General features: G+C 42.6%; 1 protein-coding gene across 1 annotated transcript; it reads left to right on the top strand.

The window, feature by feature from the left end:
* The first annotated feature begins 4,122 nt into the window (after positions 1-4,122).
* Positions 4,123-14,517, top strand: arg1 (arginase 1). The gene is given in 10 exon segments (XM_062442604.1): positions 4,123-4,364; positions 4,439-4,511; positions 8,658-8,832; positions 10,066-10,225; positions 10,775-10,869; positions 11,403-11,507; positions 12,058-12,118; positions 12,120-12,195; positions 12,786-12,824; positions 12,827-14,517. Coding segments are annotated over 10 exon segments (1,041 nt in total). The 5' UTR covers positions 4,123-4,238; the 3' UTR covers positions 12,958-14,517.
* The last annotated feature ends 438 nt before the right edge of the window (positions 14,518-14,955 follow it).

Here is a 14,955-nt window from a genome sequence, read left to right as displayed (position 1 = left end):
TTTTTGAAATACATAATCTTTATGATACTTTTTGTGACTTGCATTTCTAGCACTGCATTACTCGTTTATAACATATTTAATTTTCTCTAAAATGCTGTCTTTGTTGTCTGTATATGTTTCCTGCAAGGCTGTTTGCATGATGTTATGTCTGTGTGCTTTTTCCATCAGTACGTTTATTATGACTGCCATGTTTATTAAATGATGCACATATGTATTCATTGTGCACATCCTTTACATGACACAATATCATAATCATCGCCGCTCTTGTGATTCAGGTAGATTGCCTCATCACTTCTGTCAATTTATTGATGATTATTTGGTATGTCAACACATGGGTAATATCAAGCTAGTAGGTTAGCAGCTGTCCAGATTTCAATCTCTGTAACAAACAAACCACAGCATTTCGTGTTTGAACCTTTTTAAATGTTCTGGAATATATTTATTTATTTATTTTTAATGTTTTGATGTATATATACATAACACAGAAGGAGGACTGTGGATTTAGTCCTCCATAACTTTCATTGTAAGTGCATTATGAAGGGATCTTCTAATGGTCAGTATGAACATTCTTCCTGTTCATACTGACCATTAATGTTCATTTGGGCTCCTGATTGTTGGTTTAAGGCACTTTAAAAACTGTGAACCTGTCCTTTAAGCTCATGTGAACTCATTATTTCTGCTCATAAATGTCCCTAAAATTGAAATGATTATGTGTCTCCGGTCAATTAGAAATTTTAAACCTATTGCAGGACATCAGACAGGTCACATGTTTCACCTGACAGTCAGTGTTTTAACATGCACATCAGTAGTTTTTTTTATTTTTTTAAAAGATTTTCTCTGGCATAGACACCTTTATTTGAAAGTAGAGAGACAGGAAATTACGGGAGAGATAGGGGGGTGTGACATGCAGAAAGGTCCGCCGGCTGGGAATCAAACCGGGGTCCGCTGCGTACATGGCATGCGCTCTAAACCACTCGACCACCTGCGCGCACACATCAGTAGTTTTGATCAGGATACTTACAAAGAACATGATAAACCAAAGTATTCAGCACAGACTGACCTAACTGCTATTGCTACAGTTATTTTGAGCATGCAGCGGATAATGATTCACATCAGTGTTTCAAATTTCCACTAAACTCTGATAAAAGCAGTTAGTTTGACTTTAAAGTGTGTTTGGTGGCTTTCAGCAGACTGAAGGTAACATCTTAACAATCTGAGTGTGAAACCAACCAAAAGCTTCTCAAACAGTGATGTTTTATCCTTCTGCAGCCAAGAACATCCAAAGCAAACGCTCAACAAACAGTAACATCATGTGACAGTGTGAAGGTTCATGTGTAGTTTGTGTCCTGCTGAAAGCTCAGACATACAGTCAGTCTGTGGAAACAACCAGATGGAACTAATACAGACAACAGAGACATCTAGTGGTGGAACGTGTTCATTTCAGCAGAGTTCAAGCTGCTGTGAGCTCCAATACAAGTCAACTCCATCTGTCATTTGGTTCCTCATCACTTCAGTGATCTCATGTGATGTTTCTGATGTAAGCTGCTCTGTATGTGTTCCTCTGGATCCTCCACTAAGTTCCCCACCTGTCCAATCATTTCTCTACACCAACAGCTGTTTGACACAAGACTTTACACCCAGCAGCTGCTCACACACACACTCCACATCTGACTTTTATTCATGGAAATATGTATTTGATTTATATCTGAGTTGACAGATCAGATCAGATCAGCTGTGCATTAAGAGGTGCGATCCATGGACCAATGCGGCTGGGACGCAAGCTGGAGGCTGATCAACCTGACACCTGAAACACCCGATGAACCCAGGAAACATCACTGATGATCCCAGCACATCCGTACAATGATTCGTTCATCTGTCTCAAAAATGTTGATTGTAAGAATAATACAGATGATATTCTAATAATACTATAGACTAAAGTCACTAAAGTCTAACTATTATACTATTAATAATTATATAAGTGTAAAGGGTTAGGGTTAGGAAATTATTCACCCGGATATTATTACTAAGATTATTAAGAATCAATTACAGATACAGGGACTATGGTTATTATTGTTATTATGCTAGTTTAAACTGTACTTACTATTATTAAATAATTGTACTACTGGTATTGTTATTATTATTGTCCCTCTTAATTATCACTATTACTATATTACTTGTCCCTTTTGTTTTTGTCATGTCTTACATGGTAAAATCTTTGGTTTGCAATTTTCTTCACTTACATTTTAAAGACTTTATTTTTGCAATAAAGAATGAAATTAAAGAAATTAATTGGAATATTGTTTTGGTTTTAACTCTCTCTTTCTTTCTTTCTCACTGATCTAATCCGTAACCTCATATATGTTGTGTTCTTCATTTATGTAATTGCTCCTTTATACCACAAGGCGGCACTGTAGTGATGTAAGGACGGTACAGAGCAGCTTACATCAGAAACATCACATGAGATCACTGAAGTGATGAGGAACCAAATGACAGATGGAGTTGACTTGTATTGGAGCTCACAGCAGCTTGAACTCTGCTGAAATGAACACGTTCCACCACTAGATGTCTCTGTTGTTCCATCTGGTTGTTTCCACAGACTGACTGTATGTCTGAGCTTTCAGCAGGAGACAAAATACACATGAACCTTCACACTGTCACATGATGTTACTGTTTGTTGAGCGTTTGCTTTGGAGGTTCTTGGCTGCAGAAGGATAAAACGTAACTGTGTGAGAAGCTTTTTATTGTTTTTTTTCTCTTCATACTCAGATTGTTAAGATGTTACCTTCAGTCTGCTGAAAGCCACCAAACACACTTTAAAGTCAAACTACCTGCTTTTAACAGAGAGTTTAGTGGAGGTTTGAAACACTGATTTAAATCACACACCTGAGAGACAAGGAGGAGGGATGCAGTGAGCTCCTGCTTTTACACGTTTAGATGATATAAAACAGCTCATCATGCTTTCCACCATTATAAATGCTTCATAAACTAACTACATGACTCTTATTATTTGCCTTAACTTTGACTGAAGGTACAACCTGCAATAATCAGAGTGGAGGCAGAGTGTGTAACCTGAAAGTTGAGACTCAGGGCAGAAACAGTTGAACCTGATTTGTGTGTGTTTTCATATACAGCTCAGAGCAATTCAACATGTTCCACAGACAAGCTCATAATAAGACAAAAAGAAAACAATCCACACTAATGCACACAATGATGAAAATGTGATAAAGCTAATAACACAGATCTGAGATAAATGATAAGGAAAAAATGATAGAACATAACAAATAGATTCATTATAAAGGAATAAAACATTTTACAATAAAATCAGTGATTAAATAAAATAAATAATGACAATAAAAGTCAGACTGACAAGGTTTTAAGTTTAAAGATATGAACTCTTTCTTTAGTGAGTCAATGAAGCTGAAATAATAAGTTAAAAAAAGGAAATAGAAAAGTAATAGAAATCATGTGACACTGTGTGTGTCATAAATGGGGGCAGAAAAAACAGCCAAACAGGAAGCACCTCTTGTGAAGTACACTTAAAGGTCAGTGACATAAGATTTACACAAACTCAATGTTAAGGAAATAAGTCTGGCATGAATAAAACAATGTTAAATTATGTTTATGATGTATTTGAGCATCAAATGATGCATAAGCCTTTTTGTCCCAGAGTAGAAAATCCACCAATTCTGAAATCATTGGGCACAAAGAACACTAATATATATGTTTATTATATTTTATTTGAGTACAATATTTATAATTTGTCTTCTGATTTAACAATAAAAGATCCTTATATAATGTATAAATAATACATATATAATTATATAAGGTGTTGGATCCTTTACATCTTCTATTAATCAAGTCTTTCCTCCTAATACCTGAAACATTCAAACTAAGACTAAAACTACATAAAAACTAAACTAAAACTACTTCATCACTTGTTAAACTCACTAAAACTAAACTGTAATTAAACTGAAAAAATAAATAAAAATAAAAACTAATGAACATTTCTAAACTATAATAACCCTGTTCTGCTCTGACTCAATAAATAAATAAATAAATACATATTTATTCTATTGATAAATGAATTAACTCGGCAATTACGTCACATGTCGTCATCATCACCATGTCATCACGTCAGAGGCCGTGACGTCAGAGGCGGTGTCCTGCCGGGGAGCTTTTAGGAGGCTCCGGTTCCCGGTGGGTCGGTGACAGTCCGTGTCTGTCTGCGGATCGGTATCATGAGGAGCGCGAGGACACTGCGGCAGCTCGTGCTGACTGTCTCCAAACGGAGTCTTCATCATCATCATCATCATCACCATGAGCGGTCCGCGGGGATCATCGGAGCTCCTTTCTCCAAGGGACAGGTGAGAACAGGCGGGCACGTGAGCACCGCGAGCTGCGGACCGGCTGTAAACCTGCTTGTTGTGTTGTTGTGCAGCGCAGAGGAGGCGTGGAGAAAGGACCGGACCTGATCCGAGCTGCAGGACTGCGGGAAAAACTCCAGGCACAAGGTGACCTGAGAACTGTTAATAACTGATCATCAATGAAAGAAACATACTGCAGTATTATGAGTGATGTAGTATGCAGTATTACAGTAAAAGTACTGCAGTATTATAGTGATGTAGTATGCAGTATTACAGTAAAAGTACTGCAGTATTATAGTGATGTAGTATGCAGTATTACAGTAAAAGTACTGCAGTATTATGAGTGATGTAGTATGCAGTATTACAGTAAAAGTACTGCAGTATTATAGTGATGTAGTATGCAGTATTACAGTAAAAGTACTGCAGTATTATGAGTGATGTAGTATGCAGTATTACAGTAAAGTACTGCAGTATTATGAGTGATGTAGTATGCAGTATTACAGTAAAAGTACTGCAGTATTATGAGTGATGTAGTATGCAGTATTACAGTAAAAGTACTGCAGTATTATGAGTGATGTAGTATGCAGTATTACAGTAAAAGTACTGCAGTATTATGAGTGATGTAGTATGCAGTATTACAGTAAAAGTACTGCAGTATTATGAGTGATGTAGTATGCAGTATTACAGTAAAAGTACTGCAGTATTATGAGTGATGTAGTATGCAGTATTACAGTAAAAGTACTGCAGTATTATAGTGATGTAGTATGCAGTATTACAGTAAAAGTACTGCAGTATTATGAGTGATGTAGTATGCAGTATTACAGTAAAAGTACTGCAGTATTATGAGTGATGTAGTATGCAGTATTACAGTAAAAGTACTGGGTGGGGCCCCTCCAAAGGTTCAGCAGATAAATGTGAGGGGTGGTGAGATGATTAATGGGAGAGGAAAGAAGAAAAAACTTCTGATACACAAATGTGTTTTCAGTTTTTGGACTTTTTCTCTAATCTTTGATTGTTGCTGAAATATTGGATCATTTGAACATTTATAGAAATGAAAGCATGTGAGAAGTTTAGAGGGAAACATCAGTATTTGGTGGAGCTGTTAACAACTCATAGACATCTGAGATGTGAGCCGACTACACACTGCTTTTTGTAAGACAAGTATCAAATATAAATACTCAAGTACCTTAACATGAACCTTATTTTTCACCACTGTCCATGAGGAACTCTTCATAACATATTTTCAGGTGTTGTGTAACTTTACTAAAACGCTCCACTCAACAGAACCTCCAGCAAGCCGAGCCTCAGGAAGACCAATGTGTAGTGGGTGTGGTTTTGTGCTATTTTGTATGTGTGTGTGTGTGTGTGTGTGTGTGTGTGTGTGTGTGTGTGTGTGTGTGTGTGTGTGTGTGTGTGTGTGTGTGTGTGTGTGTGTGTGTGTGTGTGTGTGATCACGCTGAGAGCAGCTCAGTGGGGGTTTAACGGTGAAGAAAGTGGAGATGCTGTTGGTGTTGCCAGGAGAGGCTGACTCACTCCTCTGGATGTGTGATCCCACTCATACAGATGACCTTAACTAACACATGAAAAACACAGAGAGTCAAACATTTCACTTTTGTGTTTGGATGACACACTGAACAACATCATATCTAGGAGTCTGAAACTGCGAGATTAAATATGGATTCTGGAGGTGGAGCTAGTTTACACTACTTTATATACAGTTAGCTAGTTTACACTACTTTATATACAGTTAGCTAGTTTACACTACTTTATATACAGTTAGCTAGTTTAGTCCAGTGGTTCCCAAATGTTTAACATGCTCAAAATTACAATTGACATGTTTCACCTTGATGATCTCAAATTTGAAAATTTTAGAAAAAGAAAAAGAAAAAACTTTCAAATTTGGGCTGAAAAAAATCAATTTAGCGCGTTAGCATTGTCTCACAGTCGCCGTGACAACAGACACACTGTTCAATGTTGAACTGGGACACGATTTAAATCTTCAGAGACTTAAAGAGCTGAGCAGGATCAGACCTGTGTGTGTGTGTGTGTGTGTGTGTGTGTGTGTGTGTGTGTGTGTGTGTGTGTGTGTGTGTGTGTGTGTGTTTGTGTGTGTGTGTGTGTGTGTGTGTGTGTGTGTGTGTGTGTGTGTGTGTGTGTGTGTGTGTGAGTGTGTTTGTGTGTGTGTGTGTGTGTGTGTGATCTGAGTCATGCTGCACACACTCAGTTGTATTAATGGAACACAAGAGAAGAGATTGAAGAGGTGTGCGACCTTCATTCACCACTCTCTCTCTCACTCACACACACACACACACACACACACACACACACAGACACACACACACACACACACACACACACACACAGAGAAATAGGTGTGTGTATTTATAGACACAACTGAGTGAAGAAAAAAACTCTTTAAAGGATCATTCTGCTTATTTGTCTTCATGTTTTAAATCAAAGCCAACAATGAACTGATCTGCTAATATGTTTTGTGTGTGTGTGTGTGTGTGTGTGTGTGTGTGTGTGTGTGTGTGTGTGTGTGTGTATGTGTGTGTGTGTGTGTGTGTCACATTTTAACCCCTTTAAATTTAAATTAAACCACATAAACACATCATTAACCCTTGCATCTAAGTGTGATATATCTTATTCCTCTATTGTTGTCCAAAAACTATTACAAATACGTCACAGTCTCTCTGCACTGTCCTCGAGTTAAGGAAGGAAGGGAGGAAAGGAGGAAGAAGGAAGGAAAGGAGGGAGGTAGGGAGGGAGGGAGGGAGGGAGGGAGGAAGGCAAGGAAGGAAAGGAGGAAGAAGGAAAGAAAGGAGGAAGGAAGGGAGGAAAGGAAAGAAGGAAGGGAGGGAGGAATGAAGGAAGGAGGGAGGGAGGGAGGAAGGAAGGATGGAGGAAATAAGGAAGGAAGGTAGGAGGGAGGGAGAAAGGGAGGAATGAAGGAGGGAGGGAGGTAGGAAGGAAAGACAGAAGGAATGAAGAAAGGGGGATGGAGGTAGGAAAGAAGGAAGGGAGGAAAGAGAGAGGAATAAAAGAAAGAGAGAAGGAGGGAGGGAGGAAGGACAGATGGAAGGAAGGAAGGAAGGAAGGAAGGAAGGAAGGAAGGAAGGAAGGAAGGAAGGAAGGAAGGAAGGAAGGGAGGAAAGAAGGAACAGTCAAAACAGACGACACAAAGGTGTTTGGTAACTTTTAGAAGTTGGAGGACTGTTTGGTGTTTAACTTGTTACAGTGAAGCTGCTGCTGGTTCGATCCGTCCTTGGTCGGATAATATCTGAAACAATCTGTTGAAATGTGTCGAGTGAGACGAGGAGACGTTTCCTTTGATGTGTTCCCGTCGCTGAGAGGACAGTAGCGTTTCATAAGTGACTCATTTCACTGTCAACCTGTTTGCTTTGCATTGCAAAATGAGCAGATGTCCACAGGGAGCAGCGGCTGTGCGTCAGACAGGAAACCAAACACAGCTTCTGACTGTTAATGTTTCACACAGAAAGAATCATGCAAAAATTAACCTGTACTGAATGTTTTCTTTCTTTAACTCTCAAAGTCAAAGTCAAAGTCGGCTTTATTGTCAATTCTCTTCACATGTTAAGGAATACAAAGGAATCGGGAAGACGTTTCTCTCTATGGTGAGACAGATACAGTGCACAGGCACAACAGATAAGACATTTACTAATAATAATATAAAAAAATATAAAAAAAAATAGAATAGATAATAATAATGTCTCCTTTCCTCCATCCTTCCTTCCTTTCTCCCTCCCTCCTTTCCTTCCTTCTTCTTCCCTTCCTTCCTTCCTTCTTCTCTCCTTTCCTTCCTTTATTTTTCCTTCCTCCCTCCTTTCCTTCCTTCTTCCTCCCTTCCTTCCTTCCTTCTTTCCTTTCCTCTCTCGTTTCCTTCCTTCTTTCCTCACTCCTTTCCTACCTTCTTCCTCCCTTCCATCCTTCCTCCCTTCCTTCCTCCTTTCCTTCCTTCTTCCTCCTTTCCTAACATCTTCCTCCCTTCCTTCCTTCCTTCCTCCCTTCCTTCCTTCTTCCTCCCTTCCTTCCTTCTCTCCTTCCTTCTTCCTCCCTTCCTTCCTTCTTTCTTTTCCTCCCTCGTTTCCTTCCTTCCTTCCTCTCTCCTGTCCTTCCTTCCTTCTTCCTTCCTTCCTCTCTCCTTTCCTTCCTTCTTCCTCCCTTCCATCCGTCCTCCGTAGGTTTCTGACTAACTGACTCTGCTGTTGGATGGAGGATCTGCTGAGAGACCGACAGCGATCTGAATTATATGTTGTTTCCGTGTGTCTGCAGGCTGTGCAGTGAAGGATTATGGGAACCTCACGTTTGAGGAGGTGGCCTCCGACGAGCCGGTGGGGCGGGTGAAGTGCCCGCGGGCGGTGGGCAGCGCCAACCAGAGGCTGTCAGAGGCGGTGCAGGCTGTGAAGAAGGACGGACACACCTCAGTGATGCTGGGAGGAGACCACAGGTGAGTCTGCTGAGTCTCCTCCATAAATCCTTTACATAAGTATTATGACTGATGTAGTTAAAGTATTACAGTAAATGTGAGATGATTAATGCTAGTTTAGTCCAGTAGTTCCCAACCTAGGGGTGGGGCCCCTCCAAAGGGTCAGCAGATTAATGTGAGGGGTGGTGAGATGATTAATGGGAGAGGAAAGAAGAAAAAACTAAGTTCTGATACACAAATGTGTTTTCAGTTTTTGGACTTTTTCTCTAATCTTTGATTTTTGCTGAAATATGGATCATTTGAACATTTATTGAAATGAAAGGCATGTGAGAAGTTTAGAGGGAAAAATCAGTATTTGGTGGAGCTGTTAACAACTCATAGACATCTGAGATGTGAGCCGACTACCAGGTGGGGAGCTCAGGTCCTCTGAAATGAGGCCAACGAGGAAGTAACTTAAAACTGCATTCTATCAAAAGGCCACCAGGGGGCGACCGTTTTGGTGTCAAAAGGACTTCCGTCTCTATACAAGTCAATGGAGAATTCACCAACTTCTCACTTGATTTCTAACCTCAGTAAACGTTTTCAAAATGTGTTTATGGTCTCAATCGCTAGTTTAAAGCCTTTAAATGAGGAAGGAAGGAAAGGAGGGAGGAAGGAAGGAGGGAATGAAGGAAGGAAAGAAAGGCGGGAGGACGGAAGGGAAGAAAGGTAGGAAGGTAGGAGGGATGGAGGGAGAAAGGAAAAGAGGAAGGGAGGAAGGAAGGAAAGAAGGACAGAGGAAAGAAGGAAGGTAATGGGGAGGAAAGAAAGAGAGGAGGGAGGGAGGAAAGAAGGAAGGAAGGAAGGAAGGAAGGAAGGAAGGAAGGAAGGAAGGAAGGAAATAAAGATGGTGGGAGGAAAGAACGAAGGAAGGTAATGGGGAGGAAAGAAAGACAGAAGGAGGGAGGAAGGAAGGAAGGAAAGAAAGATGGTGGGAGGAAGGGAGGAAGGAAGGAAGGAAGGAAGGAAGGAAGGAAGGAATGAAGGAAGGAAGGAAGGAAAGATAGAGGGTGGGAGGAAGGAAGGAAGGAAGGAAGGAAGGAAGGAAAGAAGGAATGAAATAAGGAAGGAAGAAAGGAAGGAAGGAAGGAAGGAAAGAAAGAGGGTGGGAGGAAGGAAGGAAGGAAGGAAGGAAGGGAGGAAAGAAGGAAGGAAGGATGGAAAAAGGTCTCAGTACTTCTTTACCTGATGTCTTGACTGCTTTTTCTTCTCCAGCCTGGCGATCGGCTCCATCCACGGTCACTCGGCAGCGGTCGGGGAGCTGAGCGTCGTTTGGGTCGACGCCCACGCCGACATCAACACGCCGCTGACGTCGCCGACCGGGAACATCCACGGCCAGCCGATGTCGTACCTCCTCCGTGAGCTGCACTCAAAGGTTCGACCCATTTAACCTTCCCGTCGTCCTCCCGGGTCAAATTGACCCCGTCCGTTTTGACTGTTCCTTCTTTCCTCCCGTCCTTCTTTCCTCTGTCCTTCTTTCCTCCCTTCCTCTTTTCCTTTCTCCCTCCCTCCTTCCTTCTTTCCTCCCTCCCTCCTACCTTCTTTCCTCAATCCTTCCTTCCTTCCTCCTTTCCTTCTTTCCTTTCCTCCCTCCTTTCCTTCCTTCCTTCCTCCCTCCCTCATTTCCTTCCTTCTTCTTTCCTTCCTTCCTTCCTTCCTCTCTCCTTCCCTTCCTTCTTCCTCCCTTCCTTCCTTCTTCCTTCCTTCCTCCTTTCCTTCCTTCTTCCTCCCTTCCATCCTTCCTCACTTCCTTTCTCCCTTCCTCTCTCCTTTCCTTCCTTCTTCCTCCCTTCCTTTCTCGCTTCCTTCCTTCTTCCTCCCTTCCTTTCGTGACTCAAGGGCAACAGGAGGGTTAATCAGCTGATTTCCATACTCGAGTACAGACATTAAACTGTTTCCTGTTTCTCTCCTTTAACGCCGCCAGATTCCCGCCCTGCCAAACTTCTCGTGGATCAAACCGTGCGTGTCGGCCAGAGATCTCGTCTACATCGGTTTGAGAGACGTGGACCCGGAGGAGCAGTACGGTTCTGAGCTTTTAAAAAAATGGTTTCAGTTTCTTCCAGTTAACCCTCCTGTTGTCCTCGAGTTAAGGAAGGAAAGGAGGAAGAAAGAAGGAAAGGAGGGAGGAAGGAAGGAAAGGAGGGATGAAGGAAGGAAAGAAGGAAGGAAAGGAAGGAGGAAGGAAGGAAGGAAGAGAGGAAAGGAAGGATGGAGGAAATAAGGAAGGAAGGAAGATAGGAGGGAGGGAGGGAGAAAGGAAAAGAGGAAGGGAGGGAGAAGGCAGGAAAGGAGGAAGAAGGAAGGAAGGTAGGAAGGAAGGAAGGAAGGAAGGAAGGAAGGAAGGAAGGAAGGAAAGAAGGAAAGAAGGAAGGAAGGACCGAAGGAAGGAAGAAAGGGGGATGGAGGAAGAAAAGAAGGAAGGAAGGAAGGAAGGAACAGTCAAAACAGACGGGGTCAGTTTGACCCGTGAGGACGACACAAAGGTTAAAAAGAAAAAATAACTTTGTGATTATTTGGTACGAAGCATTTTGTGTATTTGCATCTTTTCTCAGTTACATCCTGAAGCTTCTGGGCGTGAAGGTGTTCTCCATGTCCGAGGTGGATCGGCTCGGAGTGGCCCGGGTCATGGAGGAGACGTGTGACTACCTCTCTGCCAAGTAAACACCGAGACATCGTTAGATCAGTAATCTGCCTCTGAAAATAAGAAGAAGCTCATTGATTCTTTATATATATAAAGTCTAACTGACAATATAACCAGAGGGTTTATTTAGCAGCTGTTCTGGGAGCTTTCCTCCCTCCCTCCTTTCCTTCCTTCTTTCCTCCGTCCTTTCTTCCTTCATTTCCTTCCTCCCTCCTTTCCTTCATTCTTCCTCCCTTCCTTCCTCCTTTCCTTCTTTCTTTCTCCTTCCTTCCTTCTTTCCTCCGCTTCCTTCCTTCTTTCCTACTTTCCTTCTCTCCTTCCTTACTTCCTTCCTCCTTTTCTTCCTTCCCTACCTTCCTCCTTCCTTCTCCTTTTCTTCCTTCCCTACCTTCTTCCTTCCTTCCTTCCGTCCTCCCTCCCTTCTTCCTCCCTTCCTTCCTTCCTCCTTTCCCTTCCTTCTTCCTCCCTTCCTTCCTTCTTCCTTCCTTCCTCCCTTCTTCCTCCCTTCCTTCCTAATACAACAGCTCTGCCATAAATTCAACATTTATGAAGTTTGTACATTTCAGAGTGAAGAAGCCAATTCACCTGAGCTACGACATCGATGCTATTGACCCACTCGTTACCCCGGGCGACTGGGACACCTGTGGTCGGTGGGCTCACCTACAGAGAGGGAATGTACATCACTGAACACCTGAGTCAGACAGGTACGACACAACAAACACAATAAGGAAGGAAAGAAAGATGGAAGGAAGGAAGGAAGGAAGGAAGGAAGGATGGAAGGAAGAAAGGAAGGAAGGAAAGATGGAAGGATGGAAGGAAGGGAAGGAAGGAAGGAAGAAAAGGAGGGAGGAAAGATGGAAGGAAAGGAAGGAAGGAAGGAAAGAAGGAAATATGGAAGGAAGGAAGAAGGAAGGAGGGAAGGAAGGACGAAAAGGAGGGAGGAAGGAAGGAAGGGAGGAAAGGAAAGAAGGAAGGGAGGAAGGATGGAGGAAGGAAGGAAGAAGGAAGAAAAGGAGGGAGAAAGGAAAGAAGAAGGGAGGAAGGATGGAAGGATGCAAGGAAGGAAGGCAGGAAAGAAGGAAGGAAAGGAGGGAGGGAAGGAAGGAAATGAAGGAAGGAGGGGAGGAAGGGAGGGAGGGAGGTAGGACAGACAGAAGGAAGGAAGGGAGGAAAGAAGGAAGGAAGGAAGGACAAAAAGGAGGGAGGAAGGAAGGAAGGGAGGAAAGGAAAGAAGGAAGGGAGGAAGGATGGAAGTCTGTGTAGAGGAAGGTTCTGATCACTGCTGGTCCTGCAGGTCTGCTGTCGGCGGTGGACCTGGTGGAGGTGAACCCTCTGAGGGTCGGACCGAGGAGGAGGTCAGTCCACGGTGAGGACGGCCGTCGACGTGCTGCTCGGGATGCTTCGGACGCCTGCGTGAGGGAAACCACCCAGCTGATTACCTCATGCCTGAGCCGGGACGGGCCTGAGCCGAGACGGGCCTGAGCCGGGCCTGAGCCGGGCCTGAGCCGGGCCTGAGCCGGGACCGACCATCAGATTTTAATTTTAAGAACTTTAAGAACATGATTATGAGTTTAACCTTCGTGTCGTCCTCCCGGGTCAAATTGACCCCGTCTGTTTTGACTGTTCCTTTTTTCCTCCCTTCCTTCCCTCCCTCCTTCTCTCTTTCTTTCCTCCCCCCTACCTTCCTTCCTTCCTTTTCCTTTCCGCCTTTCCTTCCTTCATTTCCTTCCTCCCTTTCCTCCCTTCCTTCCCTCTTCCTTTCCTTCTCTTCCTCCCTTCCATCCTTCCTTCTTCCCTCCCTTCCTTCCTTGACTCGAGGACAACAGGAGGGTTAAATAATTGCAACTTTGTTTCAGATAAATCACGTTTTGATTAACACAGATACGACTGATCTGAATCTCGGATCGGCAACAACCAAAGAAACAAAAGATCAAACTTCTGCTGCTCAGGACTCAGAGTTTTAACACTTCACTCCTCACTGACTTCATATCTGGGTCCCAGCCAGCATGTCCATGTGGGCCCCTAAATGTACATAGAACTACTTATTAAATTACTTTATATCTGCACATATTCATATTCATCCAGTGAGGGTTTCTTTTCTCCTAGGATGGTGAAGTCATGATCTTACCCTTCCTGCTCATGTCTTTACCATCCTAGGAAAAGAAATGGAGGGAGTTATGACATCTAGCAAATCATCTGTGGAGTTTAACAGCTGATAGAAAGTTTAGTTTCTCTGTTGTTCTTCTCACCGGCAGACAAACACACAAGTTTAAAAACAGGAATTTAACAAAACTAAATGTGGGCTACGTGGGTTCTGAGCGGGCACGGGATTGAACTGGGCACATTTTGCGGGTCCCACATGGTTTCAGTAACATGAGCTGACTGTATGAGCCTCATAAGGGACGTAAGTGGGCCAACAGGCATGGACATAAACAGGGCAAACTGTTTGGGCCCCATATTGTGTCAGTAACATGGGTCCCACATGTAAAGCCCATGTGGGCTAATGGGCCCATTTAAGGTCCATTCTGATCCCACTTAGACCCCATATGGGTAAACATATGGGGTCTACATGAGTCTCAACCAGTTGGGCCCCACCTGAAACCCAGTCAGAACCCACTTGAAGCCCATATGGTTAAACACAGGTGGGGTCACCATGGAAACTGCAGACAAACCCACTTGGGTCCCATATTTGCCCAAATTGTACCCACATGGGCACGCTGGCTGGGCCCAGCTTGAGTTAAACAGATTGACTGTTTATGAACACATCTCATCACAAGGTCCATTTAGTCACTTTACTGGAGCTTTCCATCATATCACAGTTTGCTCAGATGTCATTCAATTGTAGATGATCAAATTTCCACTTTTTAAAATTGATTTTTAAAAGTAATTTAAAAGAATTGAAAATAAAATTAGAATAAAATGAAATCACAAAAGAGTGTTTTTTATATTTAACATAAAAGCCTCCTGATGTCAGTCCTGCATGTCAAACATTTATAAACTTGAAATAAAAACAAATCAGAACATTTCTTCATGTTTACTGTGATGATTGTTTAAAGTTTCCTGTCAGAGAATCGTTCAACATTTGAGTATTTGCTTCTTTTCTTCTTCTTCTGAGAGTCAGACGGGAACATTGACACAGCTCTGATGTTTGTACAGTAAATATGAACATTGAACCCGTCAGCCTGGCGCTGTGAAAAGCAGAGCAATAATTAACATGTTACATCTCGTTGTTTAATCTGTACAAAGACTGACAGTGGCGGAGTGGCGGTCGGAGTTTTCGCGGTCGGCCACCGAGGTCAGGAGGACCAGCCCACATTTAATGTGAGCGGCCGCGAGATGTGTGTAAGCCCTATGTGTTATACATCATTATTCTACTTCAAGGACTCTACCCTCCACGAGAATCTCCAAGGCTAAACTATTAATAAAGAACACGTCCAACCAACTTTATACCACTTGCTTACTCT

Source organism: Scomber scombrus, chromosome 21, assembly GCF_963691925.1.
Source record: "Scomber scombrus chromosome 21, fScoSco1.1, whole genome shotgun sequence".
NCBI classification, from domain to species: domain Eukaryota; kingdom Metazoa; phylum Chordata; class Actinopteri; order Scombriformes; family Scombridae; genus Scomber; species Scomber scombrus.
Note: the sequence above shows the minus strand (reverse complement) of the source record. Positions and strands in the feature narration are given on the sequence as shown.